The 19987-nt window shown below is 49.9% G+C and overlaps 1 protein-coding gene across 1 annotated transcript in view; it reads left to right on the top strand.

The window, feature by feature from the left end:
• Positions 1-268: 268 nt before the first annotated feature.
• The window catches only part of KCNN3 (potassium calcium-activated channel subfamily N member 3), a 75909-nt gene continuing 56190 nt past the window's right edge, over positions 269-19987 (top strand). The window contains exons 1-2 of the mRNA XM_019662673.1: positions 269-341; positions 10038-10456. Coding sequence (XP_019518218.1) covers positions 336-341; positions 10038-10456 — 425 coding nt within the window. The 5' untranslated portion in view covers positions 269-335. The remainder of the gene's footprint in view (positions 342-10037; positions 10457-19987) is intronic.

Below are 19987 nucleotides of genomic sequence, written 5' to 3'. Positions count from 1 at the left end.
GCGGCACAGAAGCCTGAGGACGACCTTCAGCATCTGTTAACTGAATGGCCCACACCCTGCGCTCGCCCGTCTTCTGTAAAACAGTAGCTGTTATTCCAAAAAACGAGAGTCATGGTCAGATAAATTTGAGAAACTGCATTTCAACGCTGAGTGGTTTTCTTTCCTTTAGGAAGTCCTAGCACTTTTAATATGCACATGAGCCTGGTGGATTTCCCAGGGACGTTTCCCAGACATTGGCCCCTGGACCCCCTTTTCGGGGTGCATCCTACAGGACTAGTGTTGCCCAGAACCCACCTCACCGCAAGCCTGGGAGACCGGGGCTGCCACAGAAGGGGATGCAGGTAGGACAGGCTGTCTGGGAGTGGGTATCAGGGTCCTGGGTGTCTGACCTCAGAACAGTCTAGAAAATATAGCTGCTGCTACTGCTGCAGGATATACATATCCCAGACTGAAAGGATTAGAGACACGCCCACCTCTGATGGCTTCAGGCCTGAGCCAGCCTCGGAGGCACCCAAGCCCCCAGCCCTCAGCTCCTGGCACGGCCCCTCCCTTCTCTGTCCTGGCTCATCCTGTCTCCTGACGACTCTTGTGGACCCCTCAGGCCCAAGGTCCATCCGGCCCCTCCCCCAGCTGCCCCTTGGCCACCATCCGGCTTCAGGCTATGCCTACAAGCAGTTGTGGATGGATCGGGGAAGAGGCGGGCTGGGTCCTGGAAACAGGCTCAAATAGGGAATTTGAGGTCCTGGATATTCAAAGGTTGGGTTACAGGTCGGGGTGGCCAGGGCCCCTTGGCACTGTGGGCTCCTGGCTCCACGGGGAGAGGTGTGGCCAGAGGAGGGATGGGACAGAAGCCCCAGGTGTGTGGGTCCAGGGCAGTGCCAGGTGTGGGCATTGAACAGTGTCACAGGACCCTGAATTGCAAATAGTAATCATACTCCCTCTGCCCACCCCCCACCCCCCACCAAGCAGGTCACCCCCATAGCCTTGTCCTTGTTTACTTCGGTTGCCTTCCAAGCCCCCAGTCAGGCAGGAGCTTGCATCTAATCTCCGTTGTCACCCATGGAGCCTGGCACCACACCTGGCACACGGTGGCCCGGTCCCCAGGGAGCCCTCACCAGCGGCAGTCACCTTGGTGATTTTGGCCACCGGGCCCTCTCCCTGCCCCCTCCCCTCCTGTGCAGAGCTTCTGGGGGCTTTGAAGCTCTGTATAGGAAGTTACACAGAGAGAACAGGGAGAGTGATTTTCGTTATCACTTGTGAGAGGGGCCCCCTCCTCCCACAGAGAGCCCCAACCTCGGCCCGCAGCGGGTGATGGGGTGGGCTGCTGACTAATGCGGCTTTCAGCGCCTGCAAGGCGAATGTACACGAGAGGCGGGCCTCGAAATAGGTGCCTTTGTTCAGTGTTTGTGCATTCGAACTATATGTCACAGGGTGATTTAGTCAGAAGGGCTACGGCACAGGTAATGAACTTGGCCTTGAAGGTGGGGGAACCCTGTGAGAGGCGCCCAGCTATGAACACCTTCCAGCTGGGCTTTGTTCATAAAATCCTGGGGGTGGGGGGCTCCTGGGGGCTTTGAAACTCTGCATAGGAAATTACAGGGTGGGAAAGGCCTCAGGATATATATCATCCCTCCAAGAATGGCCATGCTTAAAACATACCCATTAGCCTCCATGCGTGGCTTTCACCGGGGACATTCTTTTTTAAAAAATGACTTTATTGGGTTTTCGAAATTACAAAAGCATTGTATTAACACAGAGGTGTGTTCTAATTATTCAAGGAAAAAATTAGTCAATTGTTTCCCTGACTCCCCCGCCCACCTCCCTAGAGGTACGGGCGTTACCCATGTGGTAATGAACCAGAAGGCGTTACCACCTGTGTGGGTCCGTGTGAAAAATACACCAACGTGTATACACATCTACGGGGATTTTTGTTTTCATCTATTGGTGTTTGCTTTTTTTAAAAAGAGGATTCTCACTCTAGGCTGCAGTTTTCTCCTTGTACTTAATATATACCACGAACATTTTCTAAGTCAATACAAATAGACCCCTTTCATCTAAAAACAAAACAAAACAGCTAATAATGTCCCCCAGCATGAGAGCCATCATTTATTCAACTGTTTCCCTACTGATGTGTATTATTCAGGCTGCCTCCAGATTGGTATATTTTGTTTTGTTGTATTATTAGCAGTCCTAATGGCAGTTCTTATTAGCAGTTCTCTCCTAAATAATCTTTGGTTTCTATCGTATGCATATGCTGCTGGAGAAGATGATTTTGCCTGGGGGAGAATTATAGAGATGGCAAACAATTACAATGGTTTTCTTTACAGTCACACTGCTATAGCTTGTCACCTTACGCTGTCACATTTTCAGACTATTTGCCACCATTTACACATTCATCTGGGCAGTCAGTGTTTCCTGAGCACGTGGGTGGCATGGTGATGGCAACAGTGTGGGGAAGACAGCTGTCCTCAAGGAGCCCTGTGGCAGCATGGGCACCAGGCATGGGGTGCCCACAAGCAGGTGGACAGGCCCGCTTCAGCTGGGAGAGCATGAGTCTTCACAGATGAGAGCGTGGACTCTGGTTTCAAGGCCTGTCACCACCCCTCACTTGCTGTGCGGTCTTGGGGACGTTGGCTCATCCGTAAACCAGGGAAAACAAGGGTTAATGTCACAAGAGAATGGCACTTGGGACCAAGCCAGGTAGGCTGCAGTGTTTGCAGGGGCCTCCTCCACCGGGGACAGGAAACGCCCCCGAGCGAGTGACATTTCAGCGGGTCCTTGAGGATGAGCTGAAAAGGCATTTTAGACAGTTGGGGGAACGCGAGCACTCCACACCCACCACTAACACCGAGTTCTGACCTGATTCTTCAGCGTCCCAGGTTGTTGAAAGATCCAGGAACTCCTTTATTTTTAGTTGCCCAAATGCCCTCAGAGCCAGGGTTAAAGAACCCCTCCCCAGGGGCAAACTGGCTTGAGTTACAAGGGGTTGGGGTCCAGCAGCCCCTCTTACCCTGCACACAGCACAAGTGTTCATGTGTCAAAATGAAATGGAAATTTACCAGAAACTTCCTGTTGAGAAAACAAGTCTTCTCCCCTCCGCAGACTTAGCAGGTGTTCAGAAACCTTCTGACTCCCCGTCTGCCAAGGTGCACAAAGACCCAAAAACAGCCGCTGGCCTGGCCTGAGGGGGGCAAACCTCAGGGTGGGTCCTCCAGGCCCCCCTCGCACAATCTGGGACCAGGGCACAGTGGACAGGATAGTGGACTTTGGAATATGTCTTCCCTGGGCTTAGAGCCTCAGTCTGCCCCTTACTAACTATATGACCTCTAGCAAAGGACTTAGTCTCTCTGAGCCTCAATTTCCCTATCTGTATAATGGGAATAACAACACCTCTCTCTGAGCCCTGTGTAGGATTAAATGAGACAATGCCTACAATGCACACAGCACAGGGCCTGGTACTCTGTGAGGCTGCAGTTGTGGGGTCTGATGGAGAGGCCGCCGGTACCCTCCCCACCTCCCCTGAGATTGGGGCTAGCGGCCAGCCCTTCTGGCCAACCTTCCCCAGCCGCTATGTGAGGATGGGGTGTGGGGCGCAGGGGCTGGGGACTCCCTGAGGAGGACACCTAACCCGGCCTGGGGTCGGGAAGAGGCCAGCTGAGACGTGCAGGTCTGGAGTTTCGAGTACGAGAAGGCGCTCCCCTCCCGGGTGAGAAGCTGAGGAGAGAGCAGCTTGTACAGACTCCGTCAGACAGAAGTTCAGGGATTCGTGAGTAACTTGGTTTGGCCGGAACGAGATGCCAGGTTGGCAGGGGGAGTGGCGGGGGCCACGCAGGGAAGGGCCCTTTTGCCAAGTACAATTAGGAGGTTGGACTTGATCCCGAACGCTCTGGGGAACCCCTGGAAGGCTCTGAGGAGGGAAGGAACATGGGTTGGTTTGCATTTTAATGCTCACTCTGCCCGCAGAGTGGGAGATGGCTGGGGCGGGGCACGGTCCGCCCCTGGGTGTGGCCACCATAACCCAAGCGTCACCTCACTCTCACTGCTTCAAGTAGAATTGGGCACGAACTCCCACCCCACAAAGGGAGGCACCCCGCATCTCTCCGCAGGTCTCCAGGGGTTCTCGGGAACTTCGGTTTCTCTCCTGGCAGCTCCTCTTACGCCACCTCCTGCTTCTGCGGAATTTTCCACCCCATCCTGCACGTGGTGACTCCTGTGTGCCCAACTCGCCTCCTTGTCCCTCCTTCCCTACAGGACCCATGATCCAGGAGGCCTTTGGGTCAGGTGACTTTTCTGTGGGTTGGCACCAAGGGGAAGGGGTGATGTTGCTGATGGCACAACAGACAGCATGACATTGAACTTTGCGTGGTCGTGTTTGTGGGCGTCTCATGGCCGCTCTGCTGCTTCTGACTGGCTCTGCCCTCCCTCCTGTCTTGGAACTGGCCCAGGTGCCCCTCAGACACTTCCCCTCTCACCCGATCCCTGGCCCTGCAGCCCCCAACCTCCACGGTTCCTGTTCATTTCTAGGGCAGATGAATGAAGTCCCCTGAACCCACCCCAACTGTGCCCAAAAGGAATCTTCATTAGCGAACACGCTTAAGTGTCTAGGTGGCTCCTAAGCAAAGATGGTCTCCTACCCAGTGGGGAATCTGCCCTGGGTGGGGAGGGGGGCACCGAGGAGAACGCGGAAGAGGAAACGTGGATGTTCCGTCTGCGGGAATGAAAGCAGCTGCCTTCGTTCCACAAACAGAGCCCCGTCTGGATGGCTAATCACAACGCGGGTTTCCCAGGCTGGCACAGACCCAGCCTAGCCTCATTGTATATTGATTCTGTGGTTGGTGAAGACTGTTCTGAGACATGCACATCTGAAAGAGTGAGTGAGCTTGAGTTTTCTTTAGCATAAAACCAAGGAAAGCCCAAACTGGCTAGTCCCCCACATGGAGGGTTCTGCCTGGCAGGCTGGCGGGAAAGGACATGGACCTGGAGGCACACGGCAGGCTGCAGGGCCCTGGGCAATTGGCTTAACCTCGCTGGGTTTCAGTTTCTTCATCTGTAAAATGGGCGTAATTTTACTTCCTGTCGGGAAGGTTGTGAAGTTGCAATGAGACCGCATGTGCAGAATTGCCTGGCTGAGCCTGTAGTTGGGTTTGGGGGTAATTTCGACACGTAAGGACACGACTGTGAGCTGAATTGTGTCCCCCCGAATTCATGTTAAAGCTTTAACCCCTAATGTAACATATTTGGAGAAAGGGTCTTCAGGAGGTAATTAAGATTAAATAATGTCACAGGAGTGGCTTTGTGAGAAGAGAGAGAGAGAGAGGGGAGAGAAAGGACCATCACCAGAACCCGACCATGCTGGCCCCCAGATAAGGTTCAGTTGTTCAAGCCACTCAGCCTGTGGCACATGGTTACAGCAGCCCAAGCCGACGAACGCAGTCGTGCGTGTAACCTGTGAGCCTGTGTCTTCAGAAAGCCGTGAGGAAGTGCGCGTGGCCCCGCTAGGCCTGAGCCTGTGGCCTCCCTGCCCTCGGCCGCTCCTTCCATGGCCTGCAAGGTCCCAGCGGCCGGCCGGGGCCTCGGGCGGCACCGCCCTTAGGTATCCCCACACGGGGCTCCCTCCTTTTATCTCCCAGATTCTCCATGCCGCCTGGGGCCTTGGCTCCCGCTGTCCCCTCCGCCTGCGATGTGTACCTTTGCAGGGCTTCCCATCCACTCAGAGGTCCGCTCCTCAGAGGCCCCTGCCCGGGCTGCCTGCCGAGACAGTGCAGCCTCTACCCAGACGGCTCTCGTTTCCTTTGCTCTATCTTAGTCTCCTCCTAGCAGGCATCACTCACTGAATTTAAATGATTTGCCCATTTGTTATCTGTTTTTCTCCACTAGAATCTAAGCTCCATGAGGACAGAGGTCTTATCTATTTGTTCTTGCTATATTCCTAGAGCTTAGCATGGTGACGGTCACGTAATGGGGACTCAACCCGTCCTGAATGAATGAATGAATGAATGAGTGCATGAGTGAATGAATGAATGAACCAGGCGATCTGGGGAACGCTCCTTGCCTGCGTACCTTGATCTCCAGCACCATACCTTTTTTTAAGAAAATTTTATTGGGGAACAGCCATGGTCCTTGGTTACACATTGCTTTCATGCTACAATGGCATAGTTGGCTCTATTCGGGAGGGCGCAGCTTGCAATGGCCCACGTGGGGATTGAACCGGGAGCCCTGGTGTTATCAGCACCACGCTCCAACCAACCGAGCTAATGGGTCACCCCCCAGCACCATACTTATATCCATCATTCCCGCTACCGGCTAGCTGGTTCAGCCAATGGTGTTCCAACTAAAGAGTTCTACAGAGGGGTACGGGGCCCCCACAGAGAGCTAGGCTGGGGTAGGCGGTGAAGGAGTCGGCCTTTGAATGCTCTCTCTGCCCTTTTAACTAGAACAGCTCTGAGTGTACCTGTTTCCATCCTGGGGTGATGTGAAAAATCTCACTCGATGAAGTGGCTCCACAGCTAGGAGAGAATGGAAACCCAGACATTGGATCTGACCCTTCATGTTACAGATGAGGGGGTCTGAGGACCAGAGAAGGAAGGGGCTGTGCCCAGGCACAGAGGGTCCGTGGCAGAATGCTGTACCCCATGGTGCTGTGGTCAGCGATCAAGGCATTTTTTTTGTTGCGTTACAGAAAAAGACTTTCTTCCTCAAATGCTATAACTTGGCTCCCGTTCTCTAAGAACTGGGGACAGGAAGGGATTTGTGGTCACCCCTGCTCTCTGGCTGTCCCAGACACACTTCAGACTCAAAAGTCCCTGTGGGTTCCCAAGCACACTGCAGGACATCACAGAGGAGCTCTGCCAGGGGCACTCAGGAGAACCCAGGCCAAAGAGCCACCATGGGACATGACACACGGCCAAGGGCCATTTGGCTCAGGCAGTCATAGCATCTTGAGAGGGCGAGGATTTCTTCTTAGAAAGACCCAGGGCTGGCTAGCATGGACCCCAGCCCTCTGAGAGGCTTGGTGGTAGAATCATAGACTTTTCTGACAGCCCACGTGCTTGCTGGCAAGGTACCTTTTCTCTACCTGTGCCCCCTCCCCCTTTTTTCAGCTAGTTATACGGAGCATTTGCTGACTGGAAATTTTATGTTAGCCATTACTGCAAACCCAGGAGTTCATTTCACCGCTGGCGATCTGCTCTTGTCCTGGGGGAAACCTAATTAGGTATTACAGGGCTTTTGATGTCATTTCCATGGAAACCCCCATAGTAATGGTGTGCATGCAGAATATATGCTCTAGGGAGTTTGAAAATATATATATATATGTGTCATTACTGGATTTTAAGACAATCTTCCATTTTTTTCCTCTTGCTCTTTTTTCCCCCTCCATATATATTTTTAAATGATGGAAATTTTCCCTGGAGTTTTTCTCCCACAGAGAGAGAACAATAGAGAACAGAAAAGGCCTTTTCCATTTTCTCTCCTGTAATTAAAAAAAAAAAATCATAGTTGCACAAGAATGAAAGTTTTTTTCAAGTCGGTCAGAATGTCTACACAGGATCTCCTCTAATAGCTGAGAACATTTTAATGAAAGATATTCTTGAATAAAGAAACTGAAAGGCCTCAAGCCTTTCAAAATAGAATGGGGGAACGCTGGTGAGTCCAATGAATCAACTCCACACTTATTTACCCAGAAAGGAAAATCGAAAAAAAAAAAAAAAAGGGCAGGTTTCCTGTGTGCCTTGCGTGGGTCTGGTGCTCAGCACGCTGTCGGGTTGACACTGGAGGCTCTGGGGTGGCAGTCTCCCTGTCAAGATAGCCCGTCCTGGGCCCCACAGCTAACACATGGTGGGCTCTAGAAGTTCCACCTGAACTGACCTGTTTTGAGGTGACCAGATGACCCTTCAGAGTTGGCCCCCATGGGGAGCTAACTAGCAAGGAAGCGTGCAGACCTGGTCTGGCTGAGGTGGGGGTGCAGGTGGAGGGGGCTAGCAGATTTGAGAGAGAGAGAGACAGCCTGTTATGCACCCACGTGCTACAGCTACAATTCCAGGGTTTCTGGAGAACCCATAAATAACTGAAATTTTTTTCCTACTTCCAATTGGTCATTCAAGGATGGAATGCCCATACTGACCTTTTTGCCAGCTGCCAGCGAATCACTTTGCCCCCACAGGAGCCCTACAGAGCAGAGGCTGTCAATCTGCAACCTGGAATGTCTATCGGCCACTCATACACCCCCCAAATCCCACCTGAACCCCCACCTCCCTACACACACACATTGTTTATGAATGTCCCCCAGGCCAGCATCTTAATAATCCCTCACATTTTTAGAGAAGTTAGGAAAGCACAGTCCCCCTTATTATCTGTAATGTTGGGTCCTAATCCTAACCCCATGAGGGGGCAGGTTCAAGGTTAATAGTCCCATGATAGAGATGGGGAACAGGCTCAGAGAGGTGGTGTGACCTCCCTGAGAGCACACAGCCAATACCTGGATGTGTGAGACTTCAGTCTAGCTTGCCAGCTTCTAACCACATTCCATGTGGCCTTCCCCCTCCCCCCCATCAGGAAACTGAAACAGAGGCAGGGCACCTGAGGGGCCGTGGCGACCCCGCCCTGGGACCAGCGCCTTCCTGTCAGGTTGGGCAGAGCAATGACGCGCCCTCCCCTTTAACTTGGATGATGCGAAGTCTCGTCCCCCATCAGGGAAGCCAAAGGGATCTGTGACTCGTTGCTTCAGTTCCTGCCCAGAGCGAACCCAGTTACTATAGTAACCTGATGCAATTCTTTATTACAGGGTGGATGGTTTTCATTTGTATCTGAAGAGTTTGGCCAGTCACGTCACCATGGCTTGGCCTGTCAGTGGCAGGAGTGGAGAGAACCCTTTGAGTGGACATTAGGTTTTCCTGTTTCCACGGATGGTGGAGACCCGTGTCTGGAAACGCCCGGGCTCAGCTGCGCTGGGGAAGGAGAGAGAGGGAGTAGCTGGGTGCTGTGCTGGGTACCTCTCCTGTTCAGACCACGCCTTCCTAATTAGAACCGCCTGGGTGGAGGTCGGCGCCTCACCAGTTGTTCCCATAGTGCCTTCTAGTTCCCCTCCATGATCCTCATCACGGGGCCATGCTCAGGGCTGAACTCCTGGGGACACAGGCTTGCGAGCAAAGCCTGGGCCTTCCCCTTAGGTGAACCCCAGCATGCCTCTGGGCTGGGCACACAGCAGGTGCTCCATAAATGCTTGTTTTTGGGGCTTTGCCCATCCTCCTGGCATGGCAGCAGGAATCTCAGCTTCATGGGAAGTTAGGGCTGGAAGGGGGCTTAGACGTCACTGAGTCCAGCCCTCAAGTTGCAGAGAGGCTGTGACCCTACCCATGAATAATGGTAAAAATAATCTCAGTTAATCCTTACAGAGCATTTCCTGAGCCCCAGGCAGGACTCTGTACTCTGTGTATCACATCACACGGCAGCCTCACAGCGACCCGCTCTGCAGTGGGTTTTGTCATTGTCCCAGATGAGCAAACTGAGGCACAGAGAGGTTCGGTGACTTCCCCAAGGTCACAGAGCTAGTCAGGGTTAGGATCAGGATGCAGACCAGGCGGTCCCTCTCCAGGGCCTCCACCACGGGACACCCAGCTGCTGGTCCTGAGAGCACAGCTCTGCCAGCAACGCCTGTGGGCCCCGTTCCTGAATGGGGGAGGAGTCTGTGCCAGCCCGAGTGCAGCTCCCTCATGCAGAAAACAACTTTTTCATCTACACATCCCCCCCTCCAGGGCCTGCTCAGCTCAGGGCCCAGCAGGAGCTCAAGGACCTGTTTTTCTTAGAAATGAGCTGCTCTTCCTCCTCTTCATGAAACAGCCAGTTTGGGGACATCCCTCGAGCAGGAAGGGACCTTGGGAAGCAATTTACAGAAATGGAGGCGCACTAAGTGTCCCAGCGGGGTCTCCCCACTCCCCATCCAGGGCGCTGAGCTCCCAAGCAGAGGCCTCCAGAGAGAGGGCCCTGACCCGCTGTGGGTTCCGTCCTGGCCGCACTAACGGGCTCTCTGCTCCCGCCAGCTTTTCGTGATCGACAATGGTGCGGACGATTGGCGGATAGCCATGACCTACGAGCGCATTCTGTACATCAGCCTGGAGATGCTCGTGTGCGCCATCCACCCCATCCCCGGCGAGTACAAGTTCTTCTGGACGGCGCGCCTGGCCTTCTCCTACACGCCGTCGCGCGCGGAGGCGGACGTGGACATCATCCTGTCCATCCCCATGTTCCTGCGCCTGTACCTGATCGCGCGTGTCATGCTGCTGCACAGCAAGCTCTTCACCGACGCCTCGTCCCGCAGCATCGGCGCGCTCAACAAGATCAACTTCAACACGCGCTTCGTCATGAAGACGCTCATGACCATCTGCCCCGGCACCGTGCTGCTTGTCTTCAGCATCTCGCTGTGGATCATAGCGGCCTGGACCGTCCGCGTCTGCGAAAGGTATGCCCGCGGGTCCGTCGCCTTCCAAGCACGCGTAGGGTGGGGGCGGGGGGGAGGAGCAGGGAGCCAGGGTGTGTGGGGGTGCCTGGTGGAGGAGCGCACGTGACCCCCTCAGAGGAGACAAGGGGAAAGGGGGAGGGCCGATCGATCGGGGCTGAATATGAGTGGGAACGTGGGAACACCAGAACCAAGGTGCGCTGGGAAAAACGCATGTATATGATGCCTCATTTTCCGCCCCCTCTTTGTCAACACACTCTAGTTACATCGTTAACCCTGTCTTGTGTATAACCACTCTGCAACTTCCGTGTTATCTCCTCCTCTTGGAGGTGAACGATGCTCCCTGGCATTTTAAAGGCTCTGAGACGTCCTGCAGCAATGAAACTGGTTTGCTTTTGTTTGGTCCAGATTTTCTCACAAGTATCCGCCCACAAACCCTTTTCAACGTAGAACGCTGCTGAAGCCTCCTTACGCTAAGTGTGGTCCACAGGTGGGCAGCATCAGCTGTCCCTGGGAACTTGTTAGCATGCGCACTCTCAGGCCTCGCCCCAGAACTACCGAATCGAATTTGCATTCTAACAAGTTCGCCAGGTGATGTGTATGCGCCTTAAAGTTTGAGAAGCATTGAGCTGATGGAACATACTCTGGGAAGCATGGTTTGAGGAGGCTGGTGTCTGGGCAGTGACTCAGAGAAGCCGCTGGTGGGAGAGAAGGGGGATACGGCTTTAACATGGAATGGCGGCCCCTCAGAACTGCCATCACCCAGGCTCAAGGTGGGACTGTCGCTACTCCTTCCACCACCACGCCCTTGGTAACTCCTCTCCCTTTCAGGCTGACCGTGGGTCTTCATTTTCATCTGACTTCACATGTGGAGTCTGAACACGTAGCTTAAAAACCTGGATTCTGTGCTTAGGTAGCTGTGAGGCCTTAGGCAAGTCACTTAGTCTCTCTGGGCCTCAGTGTCCAGAGACTTAGAATGAGGATCTCTTGAGACAGAAGGAAGATATGCTCGCTCGAGAGGTTATTATTACGTTGGGAGGCCCGGTCAAGCAGCCCGTGTAATTTACACGGATCCTGGTAGTCACCCTTAATTCATCAGCGCTTACAACTGTATTGCCAGATCTCCCATGCACGTGTCCCAGCAGAGAGAGCACAGGCAGAAGCCTGGAGGAGAGTTAGCCTAAAAACGTCTCATGTGGGTAGTGGAGCCAGATTTCCCACCTATTTTAAGATGTTCTGTTTGCAGACATTCCTTTTAGATATGTGGCCGGCAGACATACAGTCAAACTAAGGGGGAGCTGGACGAGGGCCCCCAAGCCTGGCAGGGTCAGTCTCTGCAAACCAGTGCAGCGTCGGGAGACATATCTGACGTACAAAGCCCCAGGGATACACAGTACCCACCCCTCCCCCCCATCCAGAAACCCGCCATCATCGGCTCTGTGAAGGACCACACTTCACGACGCTTTGTGAACTTCCTCTGGTAAGCAGGCTCTCATTCTGTAGTGAGAAAGCAAGTGCTTGGGGTCCAACCCCACGCTCCCCATAGAACTCTTAGCTAAGCAACTCTGCTGATCACATCGCCTCCCTGGGGCCTCACTTTTCTCATCTACAAGCTGTGGATGGTACTACCTACTTGTTGCTAGAGTTAAACAAGATCGTTATGTGAACTGTACACTCAGTACAATGTGAGTGAAAATGAATAATCATTATGGAGACCCATTGCTACCTCTGGGGAATTCTGTGGCTGCTTTCTAATTATATTAGAACGAACCAATTCCTACCACAGGTAGACCTAGGTTCTTCCTGTTTTCCTTTCTAAGCGATGGAAGCCAAGTCTTCTAACAACAGTCATTGAATTTGCATAGCCCTGTGAAGTGTTTGAAAGCTTCCTACTCCTCACGTAAACCCTGTTTGGCACCTACGGTCACCCCATTTTTCAGATGAGCAAATGGGCTGAACATGGGACAGAGCGCCTGCAAGTGAGAGTCATTGTCTATTGAACGTGTCACAAGTACGGGTGACTGTTTTTCACAGGAAAATGAGAGGGCTTCAGAGTGCATAGTTTGCAAATGCCCTGTGGCATTTCATTTCGCTTCAAATGACCCTGCAGGGCTGCCGAGCTGAGGCTGGGTCACCCGGGCCCCCAGCTGACCCCAGGCCTCTGACGTGACACACAAGCCCCAGCGGAAGTCCAAGGCAAAGACACAGAGAAACAACGAACGAATAGCAAGTTCTCCGAAAGTTCCGCCTTCTCTTGTAGAAAGGCCCTGTGACTAAAGGCTTCTGCTTAGACCGGACGTTGAAGCCGGTGGCTGTGCTCACTGCTCTCATTCTCAGGAGCTTACCTGGTGCCAGTTTATGGGAAAAGCTACGTATGTCTTCTCTGTTTGCCCTCACAGTCGACCTATGACAGAGGTACCATGGCTGTCCCCATTTTAGAGTCGAGGAAATGGATGTAAAGTGTTTCAAAGCCACTGAGACTGACACTTAAATCCCAGCTTTGCTGTTTTGTCTGCCTGCCGTGTCGGTGCTCTTCACCACTTGATCACACCACGTTCAGGGCTGACTTCCTGTTAAATTCAAACAGATCCGAAGGTAGTGGCGGCCATGGTGTGCCACCTAGCTGTCCCCTCTGGGCCCAGGCTCTCATTCCCGCACAGGTTTGTCCTCTGCAGCCGAGTTCTTCTCCCAGAGTTGCTCTGGCTGAAGGGAGCTGCCTCAGCCGAGGTCAAGCCCCCTGCCCGGGGCCAGCAAGCACCCAGTGACTTGTGGGTACAGCAGTTTCAAGGCCCAGCCCCTTCACCTCCAGGGCCGCCAGGGCTCCAGGGCTCCCTGGGGAGTCAGCAGAGGCCCCTGTCATGTCTGCATGGCATTTTATCTTCTCCCTCTTCCCAGTCCTACGTCCCTCACTCCCCATTGGTGTTGATCCTGACAGCAGCCCCAACAGACCTCCCGCACCCCAATCTCAGAGTCTCAGAGACGCTTTCACAGGAATCTGACCCATAGAATTCTGAAAACGTGAATGAATAAGTATGTTTTTTCCTAGTCAGGCAATGCACTTCCCTTAAAAAGACCAAGCAATTTCTTTTAGAATTAAGCTTAAATGACTATTGTCCTGTCTCAGTGTCAAATAATAAGCAAGATTGGCCAAAACCTTGAGACAAGAATTAATCAACCAGAGACTGAACAGAAACTGGGAGGGGGCCCGCTGTGGGGGGACCACCATCGGGCTGGGGTGGCAGGATGACGCGGGCGAGACGGCCTTGGTCTCTCTGATGTGATCATGATCCTCTCACCCTGGCCAGCAGAGGAATAAATGACTTGCCCAAGGTCACAGAGCAGCACTGTGACAGGTTCCAGCCCGTTGACACTCCAGGTGGCTTCCGTCAGCCTGGACTTATCTCTAGTTGTATGCACACTCTTCTGAGGTTGCTATGGAAATCCCGCTTCAGCAACACGCATTTTGAAAGACACTCCTTATATCCTGGGCTGGCTTTTATGTGACAATAAGGGTTTTTCACATTTGCTCCTTCCAAGGAGGGAGGGGGCACTCGTAGTGACCCAGAACAGTGAGCTGTGGGGAAGGCAGCAGCCGGCCCCCTGGAGGCAGTGACGACAGCAGGCATCTTTTCCTTGGACCCCCGTGAGGCAATGTATCCTGGGTCCCCTGGCCTGACAACTGTGGCATTTGGCATTCTCTGGGATTCTCCTGGCGGCCGGCCCACCTCCCACAGACCACCCAGAGCCCATCTGAGGAACCTCCTCATTAAACGCTGCCATACGCCGGGCAGCCGTTCTGGTGGAGGGACCATCGGCAGCCTCAGCCCTAAGGGCGGTTGGCTGGGAAGGCGGGCTTTCCTGGCACGCCCTGAACGAAGGTCTGCCAGCTCACACGTGTGTGTTTATCTCCCAGGGAGGAGCAGCAGGCCTCCCATAGCATGGATGAAGTGCGCTGAGTCAGGTTTGGTAAATGACCTTCTAGCCTCTCAAAGGGACTCCCTTTGGACGCTTCCCTCCTGAGGCTCCAAGCTGTACACGCAGGCTGTCTCAGTATCTCAGGCCCCCAGCTTGCCAACACGTCCCTGGGGATGATGTCAGCAATGTTCATCTTGTTCTTGCATATTGGCATTATAATGAGAAATTTGCTCCTGGTGACCTGGCCCCTGGAACTAGAGAAAAACCATCAGTGGCCTGTCCTTTCTCTCATTCAAACAGAGCTAAAGAGTCTTCCTTCCTCCAACTCTCTCTTGCCTCCGGCACAGACACCCAGCTCTGCACCAGCCAGAAGCCGGGGAGAAGAACCTCCCTCCATTCCCCATCTCCTTCCCACAAACTCCTCCCACCTCTGGTAGTGCCCTCAACTCCAAGAAAGCAGTAAGGAGGCAGTCTACAGGATGAAGCACACTGCATGGGGTACGCGAGTCTTCAGGCAGAGCGCTTATGTGTGGGGCCGAGCTGAGAAGAGCCCTGGGAACCAGGGACCGAGGACTGGTTTCTCACAGCCCCTGGGGTTGGACGCACAACCTCCAATGTGGACCCTTAGGGATGAGGGGAAGAAATGATCAGAAGAACATCTAGTCATCGTTACTTTTATCCAAAACATTAAGCTTTGCTCGTATTTAATATGCAGGTAGACAGTAAAACGTGGGTGCAGTTTGTGATGAACATATATAGCAGGAGGAGGATGTGTGATCAAAAAATGTTTGCTAGTCGGAGCCCATGATTTTAAAGGTTTGTAAACCGCCGGTTTGGGGTGTCAGAAGGCTAGTTGGTGAGAAAAGTATTCTGCCACGCTGGCTGAAGCCTGGGAGACCTGAGCACCCAGCCCTCTAGCTGGAGAAAGAAGTCAGCACCCAGGAGGGCAGAGGAGGCCTAAGGCAGTCCTGTTTCCCCAGGCCGGGTCTGCACTGATCATTCTGAATTCAAAGGTGAATTCACAGCAGGGGCTGGGGTGGGAGTGAGGGGGACAGTGAGGAAAGGAGAGAGGGAAGGGGGTGGTGCTACAGGAGGCCTTTGAAACAAACCTGCAGCCTTCAGAAAGAAGGAAATAATCCTGAAGATGCCAGAGCATGTTGAATTACGAGGAACAAAAAGCAACCTGAGAAGATTCTTAGGCGTCCCTAACAGGGAAGGTATAAGACGTGACAGAGAAGAGTGGGCCGATGTGAAATGAAAATGTATCTGGTTCACGTAAGTGTCGCGTTCCAGGAAACCGGGATTGTTTTAGCAAAAAGAAAATCCACGCTGGGGGCCTCTGAATTTTTGAAAGAGTGGAATGCTGAGGACAAACTTCCAAGTTCTCTTGAACTGCAGAAGACAAGAACAAAGAGAGGAGAGGAGATGGGGAATGGGACAGGCCTAGAGCCTCTAGAAGCAAGGCTACATCCAACAGCTGGAGTTATTTTGGAGGAAGAAACCAGAATAATTTGGATAAAAGCATAATCAAGGACCTGCATTGAAAGAAACTTTTCCAGGAGTAGCCGGTGGAAAGGAGGTGGGAAGTTAAGATTAGGCAGATCAAAAAGGCTTTCTGTTTTCCAGTAAGAAGGGTGAGGTGAGATAACTTTTTTTTTTCCCCCTGGAAAATTTACTGAATCATAAGGGTAAGGAACCCTGGAAGCATGCAGGCCACGCTGAGCAGACTTTTCCAAAGGAACCGTAAATCCCAGGACACTGTCATCCACACGAGGAAACAAGAGAGACAAAAGCCATTCCTGGAGTTTTGTGGGCTTAGAAGGTAAACATCCTACACTTTTGGGGGCGCTTGCCTACCGGTTGGCCAAGGGATGAATCATAATTAGGATCTTTGTAATGATACATTGTGAAAGAAAGACTGGTGGACAGCACGGCCACCAGGAGACATGAAATCCAGACGACATTTAAGCATGGCTGCAAAACCAAGTTCTCACGTCAAAAAAAAAGTAGATTCTAGAAAGAGTAGCTGTGTGAGATAAAAACAAGAATTCCACAATAAGTAGAGGGTTGCAAACCCTCGGATTAGAAGGGCCAGAGACGAAGGCTAGAAAGGAATAGTAAAAACGTGCTACATTCATTATCTTAGGTAGAAGAGCATTTCAAAAGTGTCACTCGGTTTTAATAATTAGAGAAATATATTGGGTCGTCGGGAAAGTCATGACGTATTTTTCTGTGTTTTTCAATGCAAAAATGCGTCATGACGTTCCCCACGACCCAATAGTTTAAATCATTTTTTCAAACTAAAGTAACCATAGATAAACTGTTTAAAGCATAACAATAGTGATAACAATAGCACCAGCCAGATATTATTTCCTTTAATCCGTACCACAGCTCTGTGAGATTTTGTCTCTATTCCACATGTGAGGACATTGAGGCACAGAGAGGTTAAGCGATGTGCCTTGGGTCACAGAGCCAGGGAGAGGCTGAGCTGAGGCCCCAACACCCTGCCTGAGAGCCTTGCATTTCCCTACCCTGAGGATGTGCACTTTCCACATCCCCGGATGAGATACACAAACAACATCAGAGACAGAAAAACAAAGCAAGCAAGAAGAAACAGAAAGCATGAAGCAAGACGAGAGAAAGCCAGACTTAAAATTTATAACAATCGGCATAATTGGGTTTAGCTCCCCTTTGAGAAGACAACGCGTTCTTAGATAGGATTTAAAAAGCAAAATTTAATTTCATGCTGTTTACAAAAGAGGTACCTGAAATGGAAGAACCCAGAAAAATAAATGAGTAACAAAGATTTCTTAGGTACGTGCAAACCAAAGGGTAACTGAGGAGAAGTCACCATTTTTAAACCAAGTTGAATTCAAAGCAAAAATCATTAAACGGTCCAAAGAAACCATTTAGTATAGCTAAAAAGACTAAACTCAGCAAAACTGTGAACTTCTATGCAAAAATAAATAAAGAAGGAGGTCGAGAATCTGCATTATGAAATCTTTTAATTAACTTATAAATATTGAACTTTGTAGCCTGTAAACAAATAATACATCCTTTTAAGCATCTATGTAACATTTACAAAAGTCCATCAACTTCTTGGCTACACGTTTCAAAACATCAGAAAGAATTTTCAGTTATATTCTCTAACTACAAGACCATAAATCTTCAACTAAAAGGAAACTTTTGGGGGGGACTTTTAAATCAGTCTCGCCAATTACAGCTTGGTCAGAGGAGAATTATTCCAGCTACTATTTGAAAGGTTACAATGACAACTCTATATATCAAAACCCAGGGTGTGACCAAAGTCGTACTCAGATGAAAAGTATCCATAAAGTTTTTCATTTTTTAAAACATAAAGCATGAAAGTAAATTAAATTCATTAAAAGAACAAAATAAACTTCAGGAGAGCAGATTACGTTTATAACAAAGACAGACAGGAATTAATGAATTTACAAAAACCCCAGAAGAACAGAATTTATAAATCTAAAATATACCAGTGTCTAAGAAATCTAATCAAGAAAAAAAGTTAAAAAACACAAACAAAATTAGAAAATTTAAGGGGGGAATAACTACTGATTCTGAGGATGTTTTAATGAATGAGCTTGATTTTTTTTTTTAAAGCAAAGACCATTGAGGGGAACTTTGTCTACTAGGTATTAAAATATATTATAAAACTAAAGTCCTGTGACACCATTGAAAAATCAGTAATGACAGATCAATGAAACCTAATGGAAAATTCCAAAATAAACCCTAGTGTAAGTGTGTAAGAACCCAATATATGAGACAGAAACCCCATTAAAAAGCAATAGATTATTCAATAAATGTTAATGGGGAGATTGGATACTTAGATGAAAAATCAAATTAGAACTCCATCTCTTACCAGCCACTAAAAGAAATTCCAAGCGGAGTTATTACAGATGTAAGAGAAGAAACATGAACAAACTCTAGAAAACAAAGTGAATATTTAATCAATTCTGAGATGGGAAAGAACTGTTAAGCATAAAAATCTCAGAAGAGAAAAAACATGAAGGAATACTGGTGTATTTTATAACAGCATGCATACAATTTTAGATTTCTGTCCTTCAAAAATATAGACCTATTAAAAAGCAAATGTTATGCTAGGAAAAATATTTTCTGCAAACATAAGAGGTAAATATCCCTATTTACAAAGCAATCTTAGATACCAGTCAGAAAAACTCATCTCCTCAGTAAAAAAAAAGTTAAAAATAAAAGACAATCAGAGAGGAAGAAAAAAAAAAAAGCCAATAAAATGAAACACCCATATATTCAGTCGCACTCATCAAGGAACCACAAACTAAAACTGCAAGGCGAATGACTTTTTCTCCTCTGGAGTTGACAACATTTTAAATAAATGTAACTCAGTGCTTAAAAAGTTGTTATTGGTGGTGGTGGTGGTGGGGTGGGTGGGTTGTTTCTCTCAACCTGATGGCAAGAAGGAAAAGTAGTATTGCTTTTCTGGAAAACAGTATGTCATGGTCACCTGTACAAGCTTGTAACTTTAACCCAGTAATGCTCCTCATAGGAAGCTACTGTGTTTCCTCGAAAATAAGACCGGGTCTTATATTAATTTTTGCTCCAACAATCTACTTTTATTAATTTATTCAGGTACAAAAATCTACATTTATTCAAACAGTCATGTCTGGCTGACGATCTTAACTGGGGCTTATGTTTAGGGTAAGGCTTATATTATGAGCATCCTGAAAAATCATGCTAGGGCTTATTTTCCAGTTAGGTCTTTCTTATTTTGGGGGAAACACGGTATTTTAATGCCATAACCAACTTATGTCAAGATTCTCCAGCATGATGCCATCTGTGATGGTGCAGAATCAGAAACCAAGTAACTGTCCTGGATTTAAACGGTTAAATAAATTATAGCACACCCATATGATGGCTAGTGAGGCAGCAGTTAAAAAAAAAATCAACCTTTTGAAGACTATGACAAGGTAGGAAGACAGCTGTGATATTTGTAAGAAGGAACACACAAAATAGTGTTATATAGGATGTTATCAATTTAAGATACATACATATTATAATATGAATAAGAAAATGATTGGAAAATGCATATAAATATTAAGTTGTTTTCTCTGTGGAACGTTACATGTGATTTTTTTCCATTACATCGTATTGTATTTTCTGCAATGAGAACGCATGACTTAATATACATGTGGTGTTTTTGTTTTTTTTTATGGAAATAGGTAGCATTTGTTTTTTTCTCCCTCCCCCCAAACCCCTTTTCATCTTCCACAGGAACGCATGTTTTACATCAACAGGGCTTGGCAAGTAATGTTGAATGGCTCCGTTTTTACCTATACTTCTCTCAGAAAAGAGCAATGAAAGTTGCTTGCTGAGTGGTCCCCTTCCCCCCTAACAGCCAGTAGTAGCCTTAGTGGACAGGGCAGTGGGTGTGGCACTTTGAGCCCTCTGGGGCCAGGGGACGTATATGGGAGGACCAGTGTCAGGCAGGTGGGGTTCTGCAGGTGAGGGGTGAGGCACGGCTGGCTTCATTCACTTTTCAGCACCCGCGGCTCTGGGGCTGGCCCTGGGCGCCCACCGGGGACGCGGGAGCGCCTGGGCGGTGGGGAGAAACCTCGTATC

The sequence above is a fragment of the Hipposideros armiger genome, unplaced genomic scaffold, assembly GCF_001890085.2.
Source record: "Hipposideros armiger isolate ML-2016 unplaced genomic scaffold, ASM189008v1 scaffold_378, whole genome shotgun sequence".
Classification (NCBI taxonomy): Eukaryota; Metazoa; Chordata; class Mammalia; order Chiroptera; family Hipposideridae; genus Hipposideros; species Hipposideros armiger.
Note: the sequence above shows the minus strand (reverse complement) of the source record. Positions and strands in the feature narration are given on the sequence as shown.